The sequence below is a fragment of the Etheostoma spectabile genome, chromosome 7 (genome assembly GCF_008692095.1).
Source record: "Etheostoma spectabile isolate EspeVRDwgs_2016 chromosome 7, UIUC_Espe_1.0, whole genome shotgun sequence".
Lineage (NCBI taxonomy): Eukaryota > Metazoa > Chordata > Actinopteri > Perciformes > Percidae > Etheostoma > Etheostoma spectabile.
In genome coordinates this window covers 28,498,134-28,518,409 of record NC_045739.1, presented here as the reverse complement: position 1 = coordinate 28,518,409, position 20,276 = coordinate 28,498,134, and the positions used below count along the sequence as shown (strand labels likewise).

Genomic DNA, 20,276 nt, shown 5'->3' with positions numbered 1-20,276 from the left:
TAACTATCTGTTAGAAAGTATCAGGTTACAGTTACAATAGAGTTACAATACAGTCTGCATAGCATTTCTATTTTTTATAAAGTGATTTAAATGTATAGTATATTTAAGTATATTGAGTTTCCCTACTGGTTCTAAAATGCCCCCTAGGGCATGTGCGGATTTTCTTCCTCTTTCAAAGGAGGTTGCACCATGTCAGAACTCTAGAGCAAAGCCTGACGTGTTTACTCTGATTTTTTGTGATTTGTTGGCGCACCTGATGACAACACTTCAGGGTCCAGGAAAGCCAAGTCGGCATAAAGGCCACAACAAGTGAGGAAGCCTCAGGTGATGCTCCTCGGGATGCTGTCTACAACCTGGTGATGGGGGTGACCTGGCTCTTCAGACATCTGCAGAGTACATTTACTCAAGTACTGTACTTACAGTAAGTACTAAATCTGAGGTACTTGTCCTTAACATGAGTTGTTTCTATTCATGCCACTTCTTCTATTTCAGAGAGAAATATTGTTTTTTTTTTTTAACTCTATTACATTAATCCGACAACTTTACAAAAAATGAATCACACAAAAAAAACAATGTTTCTTAAAAAAAATGATGTACAATGATACACTTACAAGTCCTGCTGAAATGATTAGCCAATTAGTTTTGGGAAGTTAACTTGTTTTGGTGGAACATTGTACACCGCAGAAGAAAATGCCATTTACAATATTACATGAAGTTCACTATTTTACACAATGATAACATGAGATAATTAAATAGGCTGGAAACAGGATATTTCTGATTTGTTCCACAGTGAGTACTTTGCCCACAGCAATCCCTAATCATTCACCAAAAGAACCAAGCAGGCCTGCCTTGTTGCACAATCCAAATTTTCTTCTCACCATTTTAGCGTGTAGCTTGCTAGCTCGAGGTTGTTGTTGTTTCCCGTAGCAAAGGGATTTTGGGAACGTCAACACACGTAGAGATGAAGGTCGAGGGACAAAGCCTGATCACGCGCCGGATGTCAGGCTTTATCCTGGAACTGTACTTCGGTTGTTTCTGTCTACGTTGAGTGTTAAATAAAACAGACACATGGTTGAGCTGCCACTGTGTGGCTGTAAGTAGATCGGTTGTATGTGCCTTTTTTGGGTTAGGGTTAGGGTTAGGGTTGTGGAAATCAACCTATAATGTCATTTAGGTATAAGGATGTGTTGCTGTAGTTGTAATTAGACCAGGCTTTACCAGCTGCAACATTAAAGTGACGTACACATCAATGCATCAACAATTATAGATGAATCAAGTCATTTTCGGGCCATTCTGCATGTTGCACAATGAGCCTAAATTTACTGTTGGTATTTTAGGTAGGCAATGTTTTCATGGTAAAACTTTTGTACTTTTACTCAAGTACGATTTTTAATGCAAGGCTTTTACTTGAGTTGTGGTGGTACTTTTGTGAAAGATGTGAATTATTAGACAGCGAGCCAACATTGAATAAATGTTGATTTTCTATTGGAATCATCATTGTGGTTGATGTTGAAATTTTACCGCAAAATAAATTTTGAATCACCATGACCGTATCAATGAAACCTGATGATATGAATGTTGATGGCAACAACATTGGAACAACATTGATCTATAGTTATCTTTATGATTGATTAAGCATTGATATTTGGTTTACCGGGCGGTATTGCCAACGTGTTGAAAAGTAATTGATTTAGAGTTGATGGGAAACAATCATCACCTGTTGTTGAAAAGCCATCGACATCTAGTTGACAGGGAAATATGATTGAAAATGCATCAATGTATGGTTGACCTGGAAATATGATTGAAAATCCATAGATTTTTGATTGACCGGGAGTTCCTTGGGTGATAGACCAATGTACTGCACCAGTCACATCTCTTTTCTGGACCCTCGGGACAAATACGATCAGGTTAGTTTGCTTATGTACTGTTCAATATGAATGAATTTTACTAAATCAAATACTCGTTAACATGATGGTTAGTGTCCATCATGCTTTTGGATTCTGCCGAAGACAACTTTTAAACATAGCCAATTTTAGCTAACCTTAGCACAGGGAGCCAATGTAGAATGAAGAGAACGGGAGTGATGTGTGCATGTCTAGATATATTTGTCAAAAAGCGAGCAGCAGCGTTTTGTACAAGTTGAAGCAGTGAGATGGAGGTTTGATTCAAACCAACATAAAGAACATTACAGTAGTCCAACCTTGAACTAATAAAGGTATGAATCGACTTTTCTAGATCATGCCTGTTAAGGAAGGGCCTAACTTTAGCCAGGAGACGAAGCTGGAAAAAGCTTAACACCAAAATTGAGGCAATCCACCAGCAGTTACAATGTTCAATTACTCTGAAAACAACCATGCACTGAGAACTCGGGGATCATCCTACAACAATGACCTCTGTGAATTTAGTCTCTCTGCTGAAAGTACCATCTGTGGCCTCATCAAAAAGTGCAATTCCTCCACTTGTCAGCTGGACCCTCCTCCAACAACCCTGGTTAAGAGCTGCTTCCATCTATTGCCCCGATGATTACATCAATGTTTAACACCTTTCTACTCTCTGGCACTGTACCACCAACCTTTAAAACTGCTATTGTCAGACACTGAAAAAACCTGGATTGGATTCTGACAACTTGAACAACTACAGACCTATTCCCCACTTGCCTTTTCTCTCCAAAGTTATTGATAGTGACAACTAAACTCCAGGATCACCTGGGGGACAATGATCTCTTCGAGCCACTCCAGTCTGGATTTTATCCTATGCACAGTACTGAAACGGCCAGGATTAAAATTACTAATGGCCTTCTTTGTGCTGCTGACTCATTTCCATTCGGATACTCAATATTCTTACACCTCTGTGGTAAAAGTTCAGAAATATATTGTTTATTAACCTGTGGGTGTTTTTGGGTGTCAGGTCGAGAGAATAATGTTAGCTAGTCTGTTCGTCCACTTTGCAATGTTAATGTTAGCTAGGTACAAATGGCAACGCTGTCCGTGCTACTATCACGGTTGGGCTGACTTAACTAACGTTATCACAAGCTAAAATGGGGCCGGTTGGGCGAGTTAACGTTGACCACAACATCACTGCCAACGTTTACTAGACTCATTTTGGCAAGTCGACAGGATAACGCCATCTTTATTATAGCCAGGTTGTCCGCTTTGTACCCCAGGCCTGTTAGTGGTAGTTTGCATGATAACGTTTGATTTGTTGCAAGTTATGAAGCAAACATGATCAAGTCAATTCTTTTATGGAGCACACGGGCAAAAGGCATCATAGATAAATAAAATTAAAATGGAACGTGTAATGGAGAAGAGCAATTGATCAGAAAAATTGGAGAAGAGCAATTGATCAGAAAGTTTGTCATGTCTGGAGGTAGAATAGTGGAGGGGCTGGTACTAATCAATGTAGGGCTTTGAAAAATATTTGATTATCACAATACGTCGGAAGTGAAAAATCCTTCCATCATTCTTTTGTCTGTTAAATTTTCTGTTTTCAAAGACAACATTACTGTAAAGCATTTAGAGGAGGCATATTAATCAGATTTTTGGTTCATATTTGTATTTTGTGATTCCACTAGAACATGTTTACGGGCTTTAAAGAAACATACTTTTTCAAAACACTCTCTGTGTAAATATACTTGTATTAATTCTCTGTCTGTAAACACTCTGTTTTAGTGATTGTCTCTTCAAGCCGCCCACCTGAAAATCCCAGTGTGCTTTAAATGGCTTGCAGGAAAATGACATACCTTTGTAAAGGCAGTTCTCAAGCTGTGGGTGGAGATACCCATGGCGGTATATTCTAATGAGGCTGCATGTAACATAGTGAGGGCAGCCTTAATGGCTTGTTGATTCCCATGTTATCTTATCTAGACAGCCCAAAAAAACCTAACTGTGTTGTTAATTGCACAGTTTGTGGGTTTGTAGGGACATTCCTAAATGTATGTGCAAAAGTATGTAAGTTTCATGATGTCTCCTTTAAAACAGAATCAAAAGTGACAGAGATAGTTTCTGCAAACCAAAAGAAATTGTTAAACCACTGATTTGTGGCGTTAAATTGGGACTTGTGTGCCTCACTTCTGCTTTCTGCAAGAAAACGTTTCTAAAAACTCTGGATGTCGCATGGTTTAACGGGGAAGTAAAACTACTATGACAGTGCTCTCTTACATAAATGATTCTCCTTGATTTCAGTGCAGCCTTCGATACCATCTCTCACCATCTTCTCCTGGAACGTTTTAACCAATATCAGAGTGCGGGGCAGTGTTCACCAGTGGTTCACCTCCTATTTCTCTGGAAGGACACAGTATGTACAAATGCTGAGTTGCAAGTCTGAGAGTTGTGCTGTGACAAGAGGGGTGCACTAGGGTCTGTGTTGGGCCCTCTGTTGTTCATTATCTACCTCCTCCCATTTCGCACTATCCTCAGGCAACATGGTGGTCAATTTCACCATGTTGGGTGTGTGGTGACCACACCCAGCTCTACTTATCTACCAAACCCGCTGCCAGTTTTCCACCAGCTGTAATCACTGCCTGCCTTCATGACATCAACTTGTGGATGACACAAAATTACCTGGAGCTGAACAGTAGTAAGCCTGAGCTGCTAGTGGTTGGCTCCAAATCAGCTCTTGCTAAGATGGAACTTTTCACCCTTTCTGTAGATGGCAGCACCATCCCTTGCTACATCCAGGTTGAGAGCCTTGGTGTCATATACACTTTCGTTTAGTGCGCACATAAAAAGTATGTCTCTAAGTGCCTTTTCCATTGAAGGAACATTGCCCTGCTTCGTCCAGTGCTCACCCAACAGAGTGCAGAAGTCCTTGTCAATGCATCTGTGACATCCCGCCTTGACTACCGTATCATTTTGTCTGAAATTCCTAATAAGCTACTCCACCGGCTCCAACTCAGTCAGAATTCTGCAGCAAGGATTATAACATGGTCCAACTATTATGCTTATGCAACTGCACTGGCTTCCTGCCTACTGAATATGTTTCAAAGTCCTGCTCCGGACATACAAAGCCCTACACAATTTTACCCCCACCTTCGTCACTGAACTCCTGGAAGTTTACACCCCTGCCCGCTCACTGAGATCCTCCTCAGCAGGCCTACTGCATGTCCCTGGTGTGACCCTCAGCACCCTGGGAGAGAGGACTTTCAGCCACACCACCCCCAAGCTGTGGAATTTACTGCCAGACCACATCAGACACTGTGACTCAATTACTGACTTTAAAAAAAGACTTAAAACATATCTCTTCAAGATGGCTTATGGACTGACTGACTTTTACTTATTTTTTATTTTTATTTTATTTTTATGAGATGATTATACTTTTTTAGCCTAGCCTACAACACTGGACAAATTTCCTTTTCTGATTATTTGAAAATCCTAGGCCTAGGCTACTGAATTTGTTTCCAAGCGTGCATGTATGTGGGTGTTCTCTTTAACTTGTATAGCTTGTATTTTCTGTTTTAGATGCTCTCACACAGCAGATGGGACAGCCAAATTTACTTCTGCATTGGCTGTGCAAAAGTGGCTGTGATATGCACCAGACCGGTTTTCCAGGACTGACATACCAGTCAGATGTCAGAGGACCATCAACTATGCTGAAGAGGAGGAATAATGAAATAAAGAGGCTAATAAAATTAATTTGTTTTTTACCCTACACAGTGTGGTGTGGTCAGTGTTTTAGGCTGGGCTATAGGTCTACTTTCAAATGTCCCATCACTTGTTCATCCTGATTGTAGGTAAAGCAGGATATTCAATATCGGCTAATTAAGTTAGGGCATTACATTTTCGGATACCTAGCAATCATTTTGACTTAATAACAATTGGAATTCCATTGAAATCACATTGATCCTTAGGTAGTTTTATATTCCTGGTAATTGAAATACCGTTGAAATTGATTGTTGATCCATGGACAGATTTACAACATTGTAGAACATGTAGAATCAACATCAATGTTCGAGGTTGATTCTCTGACTTAATGTTGATAATGGAATGTTGATTTTTTCAGTTTGCTATCTGGGTGTAGCCCAGAAATCTACCTAATTTGCCTACACAATCCCTGCTTCACCAACCTACAAATTCCTCTTATGTTTGGCCTCTACTGAGAACTCAACGGAAGAAAATCAGTTTGGAAACCAAAACACAAATAACTTCCTGCTGCGACCTGCACCCCAGCTAACAATTTTTGGTTCCCAGAACATTCAGGGAACGTTTGTTTTTGGTTGCAGGAACGTTCCCTGAAGGTTAGGTTTGGTTGTGTTTTGGTTGATCAGAAAGTTTTCTTAACGTACTGGGAATATTAGTTTTTTGTTACAGCAAACGTTCCCAGAACATTCCCCTTAAGTTGCAACTTTTAGCAAACGTTCTCCTAACGTTATGCTAACGTTGCAACCTTTAGATAACGTTCCCCTAACGTTATCTTAACGTTGCAACCTTTACAGAACGTTCCACTAACTTTACCTTAACGCTGCAACCTTTAGGTAACGTTCCCCCAACGTTACCTTAACGCTGCAACCTTTAGAGAACGTTCCCCTAACGTTATATTAACGCTGCAACCTTTAGATAACGTTCCCCTAACAATATCTTAACGTTGCAACCTTTAGAAAAGGTTCCCCTAACGTTATTCTAATGTTTCAACTTCTAGAGAACGTTCCCCTAACGTTATCCTAACGTTGCAACCTTTAGAGAACGCTCCCCTAACTTTACCTTAACGCTGCAACCTTTAGACAACGTTCCCCTAACGTTATCCTAACGTTGCAACCTTAAGACAACGTTCCCCTAACGTTATCCTAACGTTGAAACCTTTAGATAACGTTTTCCTAACTTTACCTTAACGTTGCAAACTTTAGATAACGTTCCCCTAACATTATCCTAATGTTGCAACCTTTAGAGAACAGTTACGCAGACGGTTTTTTTTACATTTCCCTAACCTTTAAAAAACTTTAACAACCATGATACCAATTGTATTATTGCTTTAAACTTAGAGGGAATTAATGAAGAGGCAAACTTGATGGGATTTAAAACATTAATTATACAATATAAAAAATTACAAAACATATACAATAATCAGAATCAGTTTTATTGGCAATACAGACACAATGGTGCAAATTCAGTGTGCAAGATGCATGTGTGGAATGATAATAGTAGTACTACTGGCACTATGCAGATATCATTCCCATTCTTCTAGATGCTTCACTCCTTCTGAACTGACTTTTTCCAAACAGACTTGTCTGTGCACAAAAAGTCTATTAAACGTAGCACTAAAGTCTGTCAGCTATTGTCACCACCCTACGAGGAGTTAAACTGTAGTGGCGTGTTAGTGGGGTAGTTAATCTTCCCTGTATTCGGACAGAGTCCTCAGAGTACGTCCAAGCAGGCTCCTCTCAGACTCTCTGGTGCTCCCTTCCCTCTAAGCGGAACCAAAGTTCACTCCGGAGATGAAAATGTCAGTTGTCTCTAACAAGCTGTGGTGCATCCACAAACAGCTGATTCTCCTGCTCACTCCACTGGTGTTCCTGCCGTTACTTTTTACTTTGCCGGAAAAGGTGAGTGATTTAAGCTATTTCTCCTGTCTTTTGTCACAAATAGCCTAATGAATGGAATCAAAACACTCAGTGCTGGAAGAAGTACTCAGAGCCTTTACTTTACCCTCATGTTGTCCTCGGGTCAAATTGACCCGTTTTCCTACATCAATGTTCTTTTTAACTACCCAGTTGTAATTACCCAAAAATAACATGATTGATTCCATACAACGCTCTTCTGCAAGTACAAATCTCTACTTTAATTTTCATTTTTAATTTTCATTATTCAATATTATAGCATTTGAAAAAAAAAAACATTCCAATAGTATTGAGTAAAAGTTAACATATTCCAGTCTGAGATTATCCATCAACATCCATTCCTTTAATTTTAGTCTAAATAATTCCTAATTTCTGCTTTTCTAACTCAAAGATTTGGTATAATCTCCTATAAATGAGGTTTATTGAACATAAATTCCTAAAATAACTGTAAAACTGAAATTAATAAGTGTTGAAAACGTCAAAAAAGTGACAAACATTGAAAAAAAGTGACAAAAAATGTAAAAAAGTTGTAAAAAATCGATAAAAAGCATCAACAAAAGTGTTGATTTTCAATTTTGACGGGAAGACAACACAAGGGTTAAATGAAAAATAGTGTAGCCTGCTCTAAAAGTATTCCATTACATGTAAAAGTCCTGAATTGAAAATGAAGTAGGCCTATTATCAGCAAAATGCACTGAAAAGAAAACTCATTATGCAGAATAGCTCTTTTCAAAGTGACATTTTATTATGATAGAATGTTATGCAATCATGTTTTATTGTGTTTTATCACTAACAAATACATATAATAGCATGTTATAATTTACATAATTTGTATACTACTGAATTAGTACTGCTGCATCATATCAAATCTAAGAAGCATATCATGTTTTTCAATCATGTTTTTATGTAAAAAGTAATTTGTAACTATGAGTGTCAAATAGAGAATAGACATTTCCCTTTTTTAAATGTAGTGGAGTAGAATTATGAAGTGTTTGCCTACTTATAATAAAAGATACTACAAGTAGCATGTTAGCTGCAGCCACGTCTCAATAACCTAAATCAAAATCTGTATTTATTCATTATGTTTATGTTACAGTAAACCAGCCGTTGATGTATATATTTGCAATTATATTTATAGCAAACAGTGTGCACTAATCCTTATGCATTCTATTTAACTATGCAGAAGCATTCCTCTTATGCATTCTTATGCACATGGATGCATTTTATCACTTTCTGACAAACTCACTGTATTTCTTCCTTTTTTTCCCCCCTCTGTCTTATCATTTTTTGGGTTTAAAAGTTGGCTATACATTAACAACCACATGTTCCTTATCTTTTAGGAGGGAAAATGTCTTTATGTGGTGGTGCTGATGGCTATGTTTTGGTGCACAGAGGCCCTTCCTTTGGCCGTCACGGCAATGCTACCGGTCTGCCTATTCCCAACTCTGGGAATTCTTCCGTCCAAAACAGTCTGTCCTCAGTACTTCCTGGAAACCAATTTTCTTTTCCTCAGTGGTCTTGTGATGGCGTCGTCCATCGAGGAGTGGGGCCTGCATCGCAGAATCGCCCTAAAGGTCCTCACTATTGTCGGAGTAAAACCAGCCTGGTGAGAAATCTTGACAGGAAAAACATTTAAAGGATATGTCTGGTGATATTCTCTATTGCTCTTATTCCCAACAAATCTCATTAAAAGAACAAAACTAACAACAAATTGATCTACTAACAAGTATTGCCTGAGTAGCCAAAACCTGACATATCTTGTGTATCTTATACAGTGCCATAGAGCTCCATTGTTGTCCAAAAATCTTGATATATATATATATAAATATTGAAACACTTCAGTGAGCCACACTGTTGCACTGTAGGCTAGTGGGATGTGTGATGAGGCTGATGGGAATACATTGTAATTGATTGATTGATTGATTGATTGATTGATTGATTGATTGATTGATTGAGAAGAAATTGGAAAGATGCCCCTCCCGAAGGTAGAAGCACAACAATGCTTTTTTTTATATTCTCTTTTTCTCTCAAAAACGTAAACACTTACACCTACTGTGCAACATCTTCTTTAATAATGATGATTATTATGATAGCTTATTTTGAGTTGATCTGTTATACATCATCCTTCGGCTGAAAGTAGTCAAGATAGGAAATCATATACTGTATGTTTAAAAAAAACGATGTATTTGTGACACATTTTAAAGATATAGGTCTTCATGTGTTTGATTGACAATAAGAAAATATAAAATATCGCCAAGCTTACCCTCTAAGGTAGCATGCTCCTTAGTCCAAAAAGAACATCTTCCAAGTCAGCAGCCATCATAATGATTTATGTTATTAATTTGAGATTGAATTATTTCCCTAGGCTTATAATGGGAATGATGCTGACCTCGTCGTTCCTGTCCATGTGGCTTAGCAACACCGCCACCACAGCCATGATGCTCCCTATTGCTAATGCCATTCTGGAGAGTCTGTTTGGAGACCTGGAGACCCTGAAACGGAAGAGCAAGTCCACAGAAGACCCTGACAATGACCAAATAAATGGTACTTTTATGTTGTTTACCCGCCATGGGGAATGACTGTTTATTTGGAGCTGCTCCAATCAATATTTTCTTCATTTTAACAATGGATGAAATAAGGTGAAAGGTGAGCATTTTAACAAATTTTAGCTCATCTTTTAAGTTTTCCTTTACTATTTTAGTCACACTGCTCTCATAAAACTTTCATCCGCAGCAAGCAGCTCAAAGGCTCTAAGGAGTTGGTGAAGACCAAAAACAAAGCAAAAAGAAAAAGAATATTTTAATTTAATTTCCAATCCCCAAACCCCTGCCCCAAAAAATCGTAATCAGCTCGTTCTGTGGAGTTAACATAACAATATGGTTGGGAAAAAAAATTTTTTTTGTTAATTAATTTTGGGTTTTTACAGCTGTTCCCCAACCCTAGTGACAAAAAAAAACCTTTATTTTTATACCCTTTTAATATGTAATCTAGGTTGGACTTTGCACAGATTTTTTTGGGCCCCAAAGTGTAAATTTAAAATTGGTAGGGTAAATATGCTGAGGGCCCCCAAAGTCATATGTTAAATATAGGAACAGTTTTTGAATTGTCCCTGTCTTTTGTTAATACTACATCAGCAAATCTTTGTTAAATCCTTTCAGGCCCCGTTACGAAAAGTTGATACCCCCCCAAATGCCCTCGAAAATTAGCTGTCTAGTGGGTAAAAACCCAACCTGAGATTGTTTCCCACAAGTATCCCTTTCTAAAACTTGAAATCAAACGGGTTGTTTTTGGATGCTTTTTTTTTTTTTTTTAAAATCTGACTTTGGGAAAAATTTGTTTTGGGGTTTCCTAAAGGAACACCTTTCCGGTTATGCTAAAAGCCCCAGGAGATTTTTACTTGATTAAAAGAGGAAACAAGGGCAAACAACTCAGCTGTTCAGCTGTCCAAAAGTTTTTTTTTAAACCCCAATGGATCCCCTAGGTAAAACTACAACTTGACGTTTTTACACTTTCTTTTGTGCATTCATTAGTTTGGACAGAGCGAGGCTAGCTAATTCCACCTGTTTCCAGTCTTTCTGCTAAGCTAAGCTAACAAGCTGCCAGCTATATCAATTTTCTCATCTTTCTCTCAGCAAGAAAGCAAATAAGCGTATTTCCTAAAATGTCTTAGTCCCGTGTTAAATTTCTTTTGATGAAAATGAATAAAAGTACTTGTTTACGGTTCATTTGAAACAATCATGTCTCTTACGACATCAAAAGCACAGATGAGACGGAGCAGAGTGACACGAGGACAGCTGAGGAGGTCCAAACGGAGTCTGCGTATCAGCTGAAGGTGTGGAAAGGATTCTTGATCTGTATTCCCTATGCAGCCAGTATCGGCGGGACCGCCACGCTGACAGGCACCGCGCCCAACCTCATCCTGATTGGACAGCTGAAAAGGTAACTTCTCTTTTTTTGTGGGGGGGGGGGGCATCGTTCAAACAATAAAAACTTTGCATCATCAAAAACAATTAGCTACTTTATTTTTCAGCTACTTTCCAGACTGCGACCTCATCAATTTCGGCTCTTGGTTTGCATTCGCGTTCCCGCTCATGCTTCTCTTCCTGTTTTTGGGCTGGATTTGGATCGCGTTTCTCCACGGGGGATTGAACACGCGGTAATGTGATCACGTTGTTGAAGTTCTGATTTTGATCCTTAAATTCTTGATTCTTTTCAAAAGCAGTTGGATGATTATTATTATTACTATTATTAGCTATTCAAACATGCTTTTAGTTTGACAAGAATTTTCCTTCTCATGCGTTTTAATGATTGTATTTAATTTTTATGTAAATAACTTTGAGATTTGTATCTGTTGAGGGTAGAACATACAATAAACTTGAGAAACGTTATACAATCATGTTAAAACAATCTTTGCGTTGATTTCAATCCAAAACAATGAAGGCCAAATGTCAAGATGGTTATTTATTCATGTTGATTTATATTCAAATGAGAGAAAAGGCTTTTGAGATACTCTTTGTAGAGAGAGATGGAGCAGTGGATGTCTTGTGTCCCAATGGACCAACGTGTCCCTGAGCAAGACACTTAACCCCTAGTTGCTCCAGAGGCATGTGACCTCTGACATATTTAGCAATTATAAGTCACTTTGGATAAAAGGGTCAGCTAAATGACATGTAATAATGTAATATAGATATGGAGAGCAATCATTTCCCTTTGTAGATATCAGTGTGTGACACAGGTTGTTTTTATCTAGTGCAGATTGTGCTTCACGCAACACGACCGGAGAGCCAAGGCAGAGGCCAGAGCAAAGGCTCTAATAGAAGAAGATTACAGAAATCTAGGGCCCATAAAGTGAGTATTGTGTATGTCTTAAAATCTCATGCAAGACAGGGTGAAGGAGGACATTACATCACCAACCCTTCTTAACTGACTGTTAACTTTTCCTGCTCACTTTCAGTTTTGCAGAGGGATCGATTGCTTTCTTTTTTGTGTTGTTTGCTGTTCTGCTGTTCACAAGAGATCCTAAATTTGTCACTGGCTGGTCTGTGTTTTTTAAAAAAGGGTAAGAGAGGACCATCAAAAAATAATAGTTTGCTTGTTATTATGTAATTTCTTGTTTGGAAATGAACACAGAATGTGCTGTTTGCATTGAGAAGCCTGACCACTGTTCTTTCTCTAGTGAAGATCCCTTCCTTGTTGTCCTGCAGGTATGTCTCAGACGCAGTCACTGGAGTGATCATTGTGTCCATATTGTTCTTCTTCCCCTCGCAGAAACCTTCTCTGAACTGGTGGTTCGACCCTCATGGTCAGTGAGCTCTAAAAGAACACACCAATTAACGTGTCATTTCAGCCAACATAGGACTTTCAGCGATATTTGATATTTAATCTATCATTTTAATTACTGAGACAATGTGATTTAAGTCATGGTCTGAATAGATTAGATTTATGCCAAAGTGCTGAAAAAAGGGAGAATAGCATCTTTTTAAGAGATATGACGAATGGAAGCAACCACTTAGCATCTTGGGGCAAGTCAGAAGTTAATATTAATGACCAAATATTTGTGAACGATTTAAAGCCATTCGGTCTGTTTCTCTGGCACAACTATTGTGAATACTGTAAATAAGCATTAACAATAAGGAATGTTAATGATGTAGATTTGAGAGTCTGGAGCAGAAACTGTAGTTTCTCTGTTTCTGAGATTAGAATAATCTCTTAATGCTACGTTGTCACACTTTGGGGTTTGTGTGTGTGTGTACAAACTGTACGTGTTTTGCGTGTGCTGGAGACACGTGTGCGTGTGTGTGTGTGTGTGTGTGTGTGTGTGTGTGTGTGTGTGTGTGTGGTGTGTGTATTATGTTCAGCTGATCAAATAAACCACTGGAAGCAAGCGAAAAAAGAAAAGCAAATCATGGGGCTCATTTGTCCCTCTCAATGTAGGTCAAATGTTTTGAATAAAAGAAAATATAACTTTTTTTCAAAGAGAGTTGAAAACTGTCTCTAAAAACTGTACTACAAACTACATAACTGTAGGAAATGAGATCAAATCAACATAGATCAATAAGAGATCTTAAAATAAAACATGAAATACACGCTCTAGATTTGTGGGGGGAGCAAAAATTCGGATTGCACCTGAAGGCTGTTTCACAAAAGCAGAATTTATAAATCCAGGATGACCAATAAAGCGGGGCTTGACCTAGCTGGTCTAATCTGGCCAGGATGAGCGACTAGGTCAGCCAGGCTGAGGAGGAGACATTAGGTTAAGCCAGGCTGAGGAGGAGCGACTAGGTTGAGCCAGGCTGAGGAGGAGAGACTAGCTTAAGCCAGGCTGAGGAGGAGAGACTAGGTTGAGCCAGGCTGAGGAGGAGACACTAGGTTGAGCCAGGCTGAGGAGGAGAGACTAGGTTGAGCCAGGCTGAGGAGGAGACACTAGGTTGAGCCAGGCTGAAGAGGGAGAACTAGGTTGACCTAGACTGAGGAGGAGACACTAGGTTAAGCCAGGCTGAGGAGGAGCGACTAGGTTAAGCCAGGCTGAGGAGGAGAGACTAGGTTAAGCCAGGCTGAAAAGGGGCGACTAGGTTAAGCCAGGCTGAAGAGGAGAGGACTAGGTTGACCCAGACTGAGGAGGAGAGAATAGGTTAAGCCAGGCTGAAGAGGAGAGACTAGGTTGAGCCAGGCTGAGGAGGAGAGACTAGGTTAAGCCAGGCTGAAGAGGAGCGACAGGTTAAGCCAGGCTGAAGAGGAGAGACTAGGTTGACCCAGACTGAGGAGGAGAGACTAGGTTAAGCCAGGCTGAAGAGGAGAGACTAGGTTGAGCCAGACTGAGGAGGAGAGACTAGTTAGCCAGGCTGTAGAGAGATAGTAGCCAGGCTGTAGAGGAGAGACTAGGTTAAGCCAGCGTGAGGAGGAGAGACTATAGGTTGAGCCAGGCTGAGGAGGAGAGACTAGGTTGAGCCAGGCTGAGGAGGAGACACTAGGTTGAGCCAGGCTGAAGAGGAGAGACTAGGTTGACCCAGACTGAGGAGGAGACACTAGGTTAAGCCAGGCTGAGGAGGAGCGACTAGGTTAAGCCAGGCTGAGGAGGAGAGACTAGGTTAAGCCAGGCTGAAAAGGGGCGACTAGGTTAAGCCAGGCTGAAGAGGAGAGACTAGGTTGACCCAGACTGAGGAGGAGAGAATAGGTTAAGCCAGGCTGAAGAGGAGAGACTAGGTTGAGCCAGGCTGAGGAGGAGAGACTAGGTTAAGCCAGGCTGAAGAGGAGCGACTAGGTTAAGCCAGGCTGAAGAGGAGAGACTAGGTTGACCCAGACTGAGGAGGAGAGACTAGGTTAAGCCAGGCTGAAGAGGAGAGACTAGGTTGAGCCAGACTGAGGAGGAGAGACTAGGTTAAGCCAGGCTGAGAGGAGAGACTAGGTTAGCCAGGCTGAAGAGGAGAGACTAGGTTAAGCCAGGCTGAGAGGAGAGACTAGGTTAAGCCAGGCTGAAGAGGAGGACTAGGTTAGCCAGGCTGAAGAGGAGAGACTAGGTTAGCCAGGCTGAGAGGAGAGACTAGGTTGAGCCAGGCTGAAGAGGAGCGACTAGGTTAAGCCAGGCTGAGGGGAGAGACTAGGTTAGCCAGACTGAGAGAGAGGACTAGGTTAAACCAGGCTGAAGGGAGAGACTAGGTTGACCAGACTGAGGAGGAGAGACTAGGTTAAGCCAGGCTGAAGAGGAGAACTAGGTTGAGCCAGACTGAGGAGGAAGACTAGGTTACCCAGGCTGAAGAGGAGAGACTAGGTTGAGCCAGGTGAGAGAGGAAGACTAGGTTGACCCAGGACTGAAGGAGGAGAGACTAGGTTAGCCAGGCTGAAGAGAAGACGCTTTCTAGCGATTGACTAGCTAAGATGGAGATACGCTAGTTGCCAGCTTGAAGAGGAGAGACTAGGTAGCTCGGTGAAGAGAAGTGACATTAGGTTGACAGGCTGAGAGAGAGAGGCAGGTTAAGACCAGGTGAGAGAGGAGCGACTAGGTACAGTGAGTGGACGAGAATAGGTAACAGCTATGAGAGTAGGCTAGGTTAAGCCAGCCTGAAGAGATGTAGACATGGTTAGCAGTTGAGAGGAGAGATCAGTTGAGCCAGGCTTAAAGGAGCAGATTAGAGTTACTCAGGATGACAGAGACAATTTCCACAAGCTAGAAATATGAGAGCTGAAAGGAACTAGGTTGACCCAGGCTGAAGAGGAAACTAGGTTAAGCCAGGCTGAGTCAAAGTGTACGAATGGTTGTCTTGCAACAGATTTATAATGTTAAAATGGAGAATGTCGAATGCCATTTTATACACAGAGTGAGCAAGTCCAGTTCTTTTGTTGAAGTATTAACCGTGAACATTTTGTAAAAAGAGGCGCTGTAATGAGCAGTGAGATAAAGCGTGGCAGATGATCGTTGGACCGACTGAATGCGTAAGCAGCCTAAATATATAGGCTCCATTTACTGACCACTGCTCTGAAACTGTCATAATCATACCATCCAAGGATTAATCATTTGCACAAATTATCAGTTGTACTCTTTACCTTAAAAGTAAGCAGAATATAAAGTTACTCAGGAAATTAACCATGAAGATCAATTTTCCACAACGCTAGAATATGATGCATAAATACATCGTTTCTCCCTCTCTGGGCTAAAATATAAATTTCCTAAGTCATATTAACTTCCACTGCTCGCTTTTAATTCAAAGTGTACAATTGTTTGTGTTTGCAAATGACTCATTACATGGTTTCAGTTAGTAGCAGTGGTTCGTAAATGCACATTTTTATACTATCATTCAGTTGAGCAACGCTTTTTCTCATGTTTTTTTTCCTTCCTAGTTCCTTCCCTTGTTTGCATTTTATATGCTTAGCTCCCTCGTATATATGGACATAGAAAATAAAAGCCGCAGAAGAAATTGGACTCTAAAATTAAGAAACTATAAAGATAATTAGGTGATACATTTCATGCACATTGTAAACATGGATGTAACAAAGTATATTCATCAGTTATTTACCCCTTGCAAAATATAAGGTCAAAAACCATTGAGGTGTTCTCTCCATGTTGTTTCCTGAATGTACAGTAGTCTACACTATATGGTTATTAATTATTTTAGTTATAATTTGGGAGGATTGTACACTTAGGACATGTTCTTAAAATTGTTCAATCCTCCTCAATTATAGTCGTTAAGTAATACAAAAAAATAATTAACTTACTTAATTAAGTAATTAAAGGTGCATTGGTCCACTATAGAAACACACATGTACAGCGCTTTATATATTGCCCTTAGTAACTAAAATAAGGTAAACCCACTTCTGAGTGGACAGAAAAGGCTCCAGGATTAATAAATCCTGGCTGTTAGCCTGGTCAGGCTAGCTCTAGAGAATAAATCTCCATGGTAACTTAGGTGCCTCTGCTTTAGTGAAACCGAGTCAAGGCTAAATTGAGCCAGGATAACTGGGAAATCCCGGCTTAATCCCTCATCTTGGTTTTGTGAAATAGCCCTCTGGACTTTTAGACTTATTTAAAAACATTTTGAGTTGCTAAAGGCACCTTATAGTGCCCCTAAGTCTCTTTTAGATTATATATTAGAGAGCTAATATTTCTGTACTGATTAAAATATTTGGAGCTGTGAAATGCACCCTTGTGTGCAGGAAGTAAACAAGACATTGTTTACTGTATACAGTTGGGATTTAGAAGTTTGAACTGCACAAATCTTTTATGGAATCAGATGACAGCAGTTATGTTGTAGCATCACATTATTATATAGTAATCTTGATTTGGAGTTCTTAAATGATTGTTTCCCTCCATGTCTTCCCTTTAGCATCAAACACACCTTATGTCCCACTCCTATCATGGAAGAAAGCTCAGGACTCTGTTCCCTGGAATATCATCCTGTTGCTCGGAGGCGGCTTCGCTATGGCTAAAGCTTGTGAGGTAAAAAATGTTTTTTTCAGGTTGAACAAACTAGATATGATGTGTAAATCAGAGAACTTTAAATGTGCTGGTAGGAAGATTATTCTACCATTGGACAGATGGGAATGTCTCAATCTTTTCAGCTAAACTCTCTGCAAAGTTTCCTTCCAGCTGAATGCAAGATTAGTGACTTACGTCTGTGTAATAAATTCATCTCTTTTGTTCTATTGGCTCTTTGCTGCTCTGCTCTGTTGGGTTCTGTTCTCCCCTTTGCTTTATTATGTTGAGATTTTACCTTTGACCTTGAACGTGTGGCTTTTGGCAGGAGTCTGGACTGGCCTCCTGGATCGGAGGCCACCTCCAGCCTTTGGCCGAGGTCCCTCCTGCTGCAGCTGTGATGTTGATCACTGCGTTCCTGGCCCTTTTCACTGAGTTCGCCAGCAACACTGCCACAATTATCATATTTCTACCCGTCATTGCTGAACTGGTAAGACTGGTGTAAGACTTAAAGATATAAAATGGCTTGGATTCTGTGTTCCTGTTGTGAAATGGCTATTAGAATGACAGTACAGTAGACAAACTGGCACGGTTGCAAAAGACAAAGATGTGAAAAGTCATGAACTTTACAGGAACATGGTTTGTTGCTGACCTGGTTCTTTATGTTCGTCAAAGGCTTTGTAGACTTGTTAAAAATTGCAATAAATGTCCTTATGTTTGTAGCCAGTTGGACATTAACTGCTGTTGTCAGCAATCATTATCTGGAACTTTTGTACTTTCAAGTGGAGAGTGGTGCCTACTGCAAAGTACGCACTCAGGGAATCGTTTACAGGGGGTATCGGAGGCTAGTGACTCTGTCCTAAACATTTGAACCGTGACCACCCAATTCACCCACACTATTGACCTCTATGAAATGCAGCCAATGCACATACTTTTGGTTGTTTTTGCCCAGGTTTTAAGACGTCACGTGCATCCTTTTTTTCGCAGCTCAGCCCGAGATATTTGGACAATTTAGCTCTTGGATAGAATATAAAGTTGTGTGGGTTTGAACAACGCTTTGTCGTATGAAATAAGTTTGCAATAATAGGGTCATGAAAGTACTAAATGACTTCCATCCTATCCTAAAAATGTGATGAATTTGTTTCGACTTTGTCTTTGCAGGCTCTTCGTGTCTCAGTGAACCCTCTGTACTTTATGATGCCTGCAACAGTAGGATGTTCATATGCCTTCATGCTGCCAGTGTCCACACCACCCAACTCCATCGCCTTCGCAACGGGACATCTCATGGTCAAAGACATGGTAAGCTCCTCACATCGGACACTAAAACCTATGGTCACCTTTCATCCGCTATGACTACATGTTTTCTGTCCTGTTTTCTCAGGTGAAAACTGGCATTGTGATGAACATCCTGGGTATCCTCTCGGTCTCTTTGGCCATGAATACGTGGGGCGTTGCCATGTTTGACTTGAACGTGTATCCAGAATGGGCTCACCCCATCAACATGTCTGCTGTTGTCACTGATGTGCACCTATCACCTGTCCAGTCACTCAACGCTACGCTCTGATCACTCACCCAAAGACTATCTGAAGATTGTGCAAAGATTTAACACTAAACAGGGACAAAAGTCTGTCCGTAGCAGTCTTCATTGCGTCACTAAAATGTCTGAAGCCTCTGGGAGATTCAGCTGTTACCGTTCAGTGATGATTTAAATAAGTTTGTTACTCAAGTGTCTTTTTGGTCTCTCGAGTGACAAGATTTCATGCTGGAAACAATTGGTAATGGCATACTCCAAGTTTTAAGTTAAAAGATGATAAAACAAGTTACATTTTTTTGTTCTTACACTTAACCTCAATAACAATGACAGCGAGAGCTCTGAAGAGTTCTCTTTAAAATATTTTAGGAAGCTCCACAGTCAGACTGCAGAGTATGCTGTTTGTATCAATGCTAGACTGACCTCCGCTGGAAGAATGAGAGGCAACTCTGTGAATAATTATTTTTAAAGATATATTTTTTTTTGGTTAAAATCACTGAGAGATCATGTTACTTGTTGATGTATTACATGGTCCATGTTTAAAGCCATAGTACATACACAGTATTTTAAATCTTTTCTACATTAGAGTATGAATCCTGTCTAATAAAAGTGTAAATGATAATTTGCATTCATAGAACCTTTGTTGTTAGAGTCTTTGCAAGAGCTAAGTTGTGTCTGAGTTGTTATCCCAAAATGACCTTCAATCCTCAGGTTCTGAATAGCTGTGCCTGTACTGCTGCAGGTTTAACACATATTTCAACACATTTTGGCCTTTGTACACACAAATGGAGCAAGAAGGAGTACACAGTTGTAAAGCACTTCCAGTGTTTGTTTGGTGTGGTAAACTGTCTGAAATCACAAGGCCTGACAACAATGATTAACCAATGCAAAGGCTGTAGTTGTGACTAAGTGTTAGCAGGGTCACTGCAAAAGGGCCCATGGTGTTTAAATGCAAAACTACAAATAAAAAAACAAACAATCAAAACAAGAAAATAACAGAATGTACCCAACTGTGTGCACAACTCAAACGACTTTAATTTGAACCATGTTAGATTTAGGCTATGTTTTTTGAGAATCCAAAGACAGATTACAAATATGTTACTATTCAGTTGTTACTCATAAAAAGAAATTGGCATTTCTGTGTCAAACATAACTGGAACTATAATTTTACGCTTAATTCCATTTAATGTCCTTATATGACATTTTCACCTCTACACATGACTGATAATACTGTGTGTGGAGCAAGTGGATGAAATACAAAGTGTCTTGTGAGGATCTAATAATAAATA

The 20,276-nt window shown here is 39.9% G+C and overlaps 1 protein-coding gene across 1 annotated transcript; it reads left to right on the top strand.

The window, feature by feature from the left end:
* Positions 1 to 7,223: 7,223 nt before the first annotated feature.
* slc13a3 (solute carrier family 13 member 3) lies at positions 7,224 to 19,621 on the top strand. The gene is given in 12 exon segments (XM_032520120.1): positions 7,224 to 7,534; positions 8,890 to 9,155; positions 9,915 to 10,103; positions 11,258 to 11,488; positions 11,580 to 11,705; positions 12,305 to 12,397; positions 12,504 to 12,608; positions 12,754 to 12,851; positions 17,368 to 17,480; positions 17,785 to 17,946; positions 18,618 to 18,755; positions 18,838 to 19,621. Coding segments are annotated over 12 exon segments (1,812 nt in total). The 5' UTR covers positions 7,224 to 7,426; the 3' UTR covers positions 19,021 to 19,621.
* Positions 19,622 to 20,276: the final 655 nt, after the last annotated feature.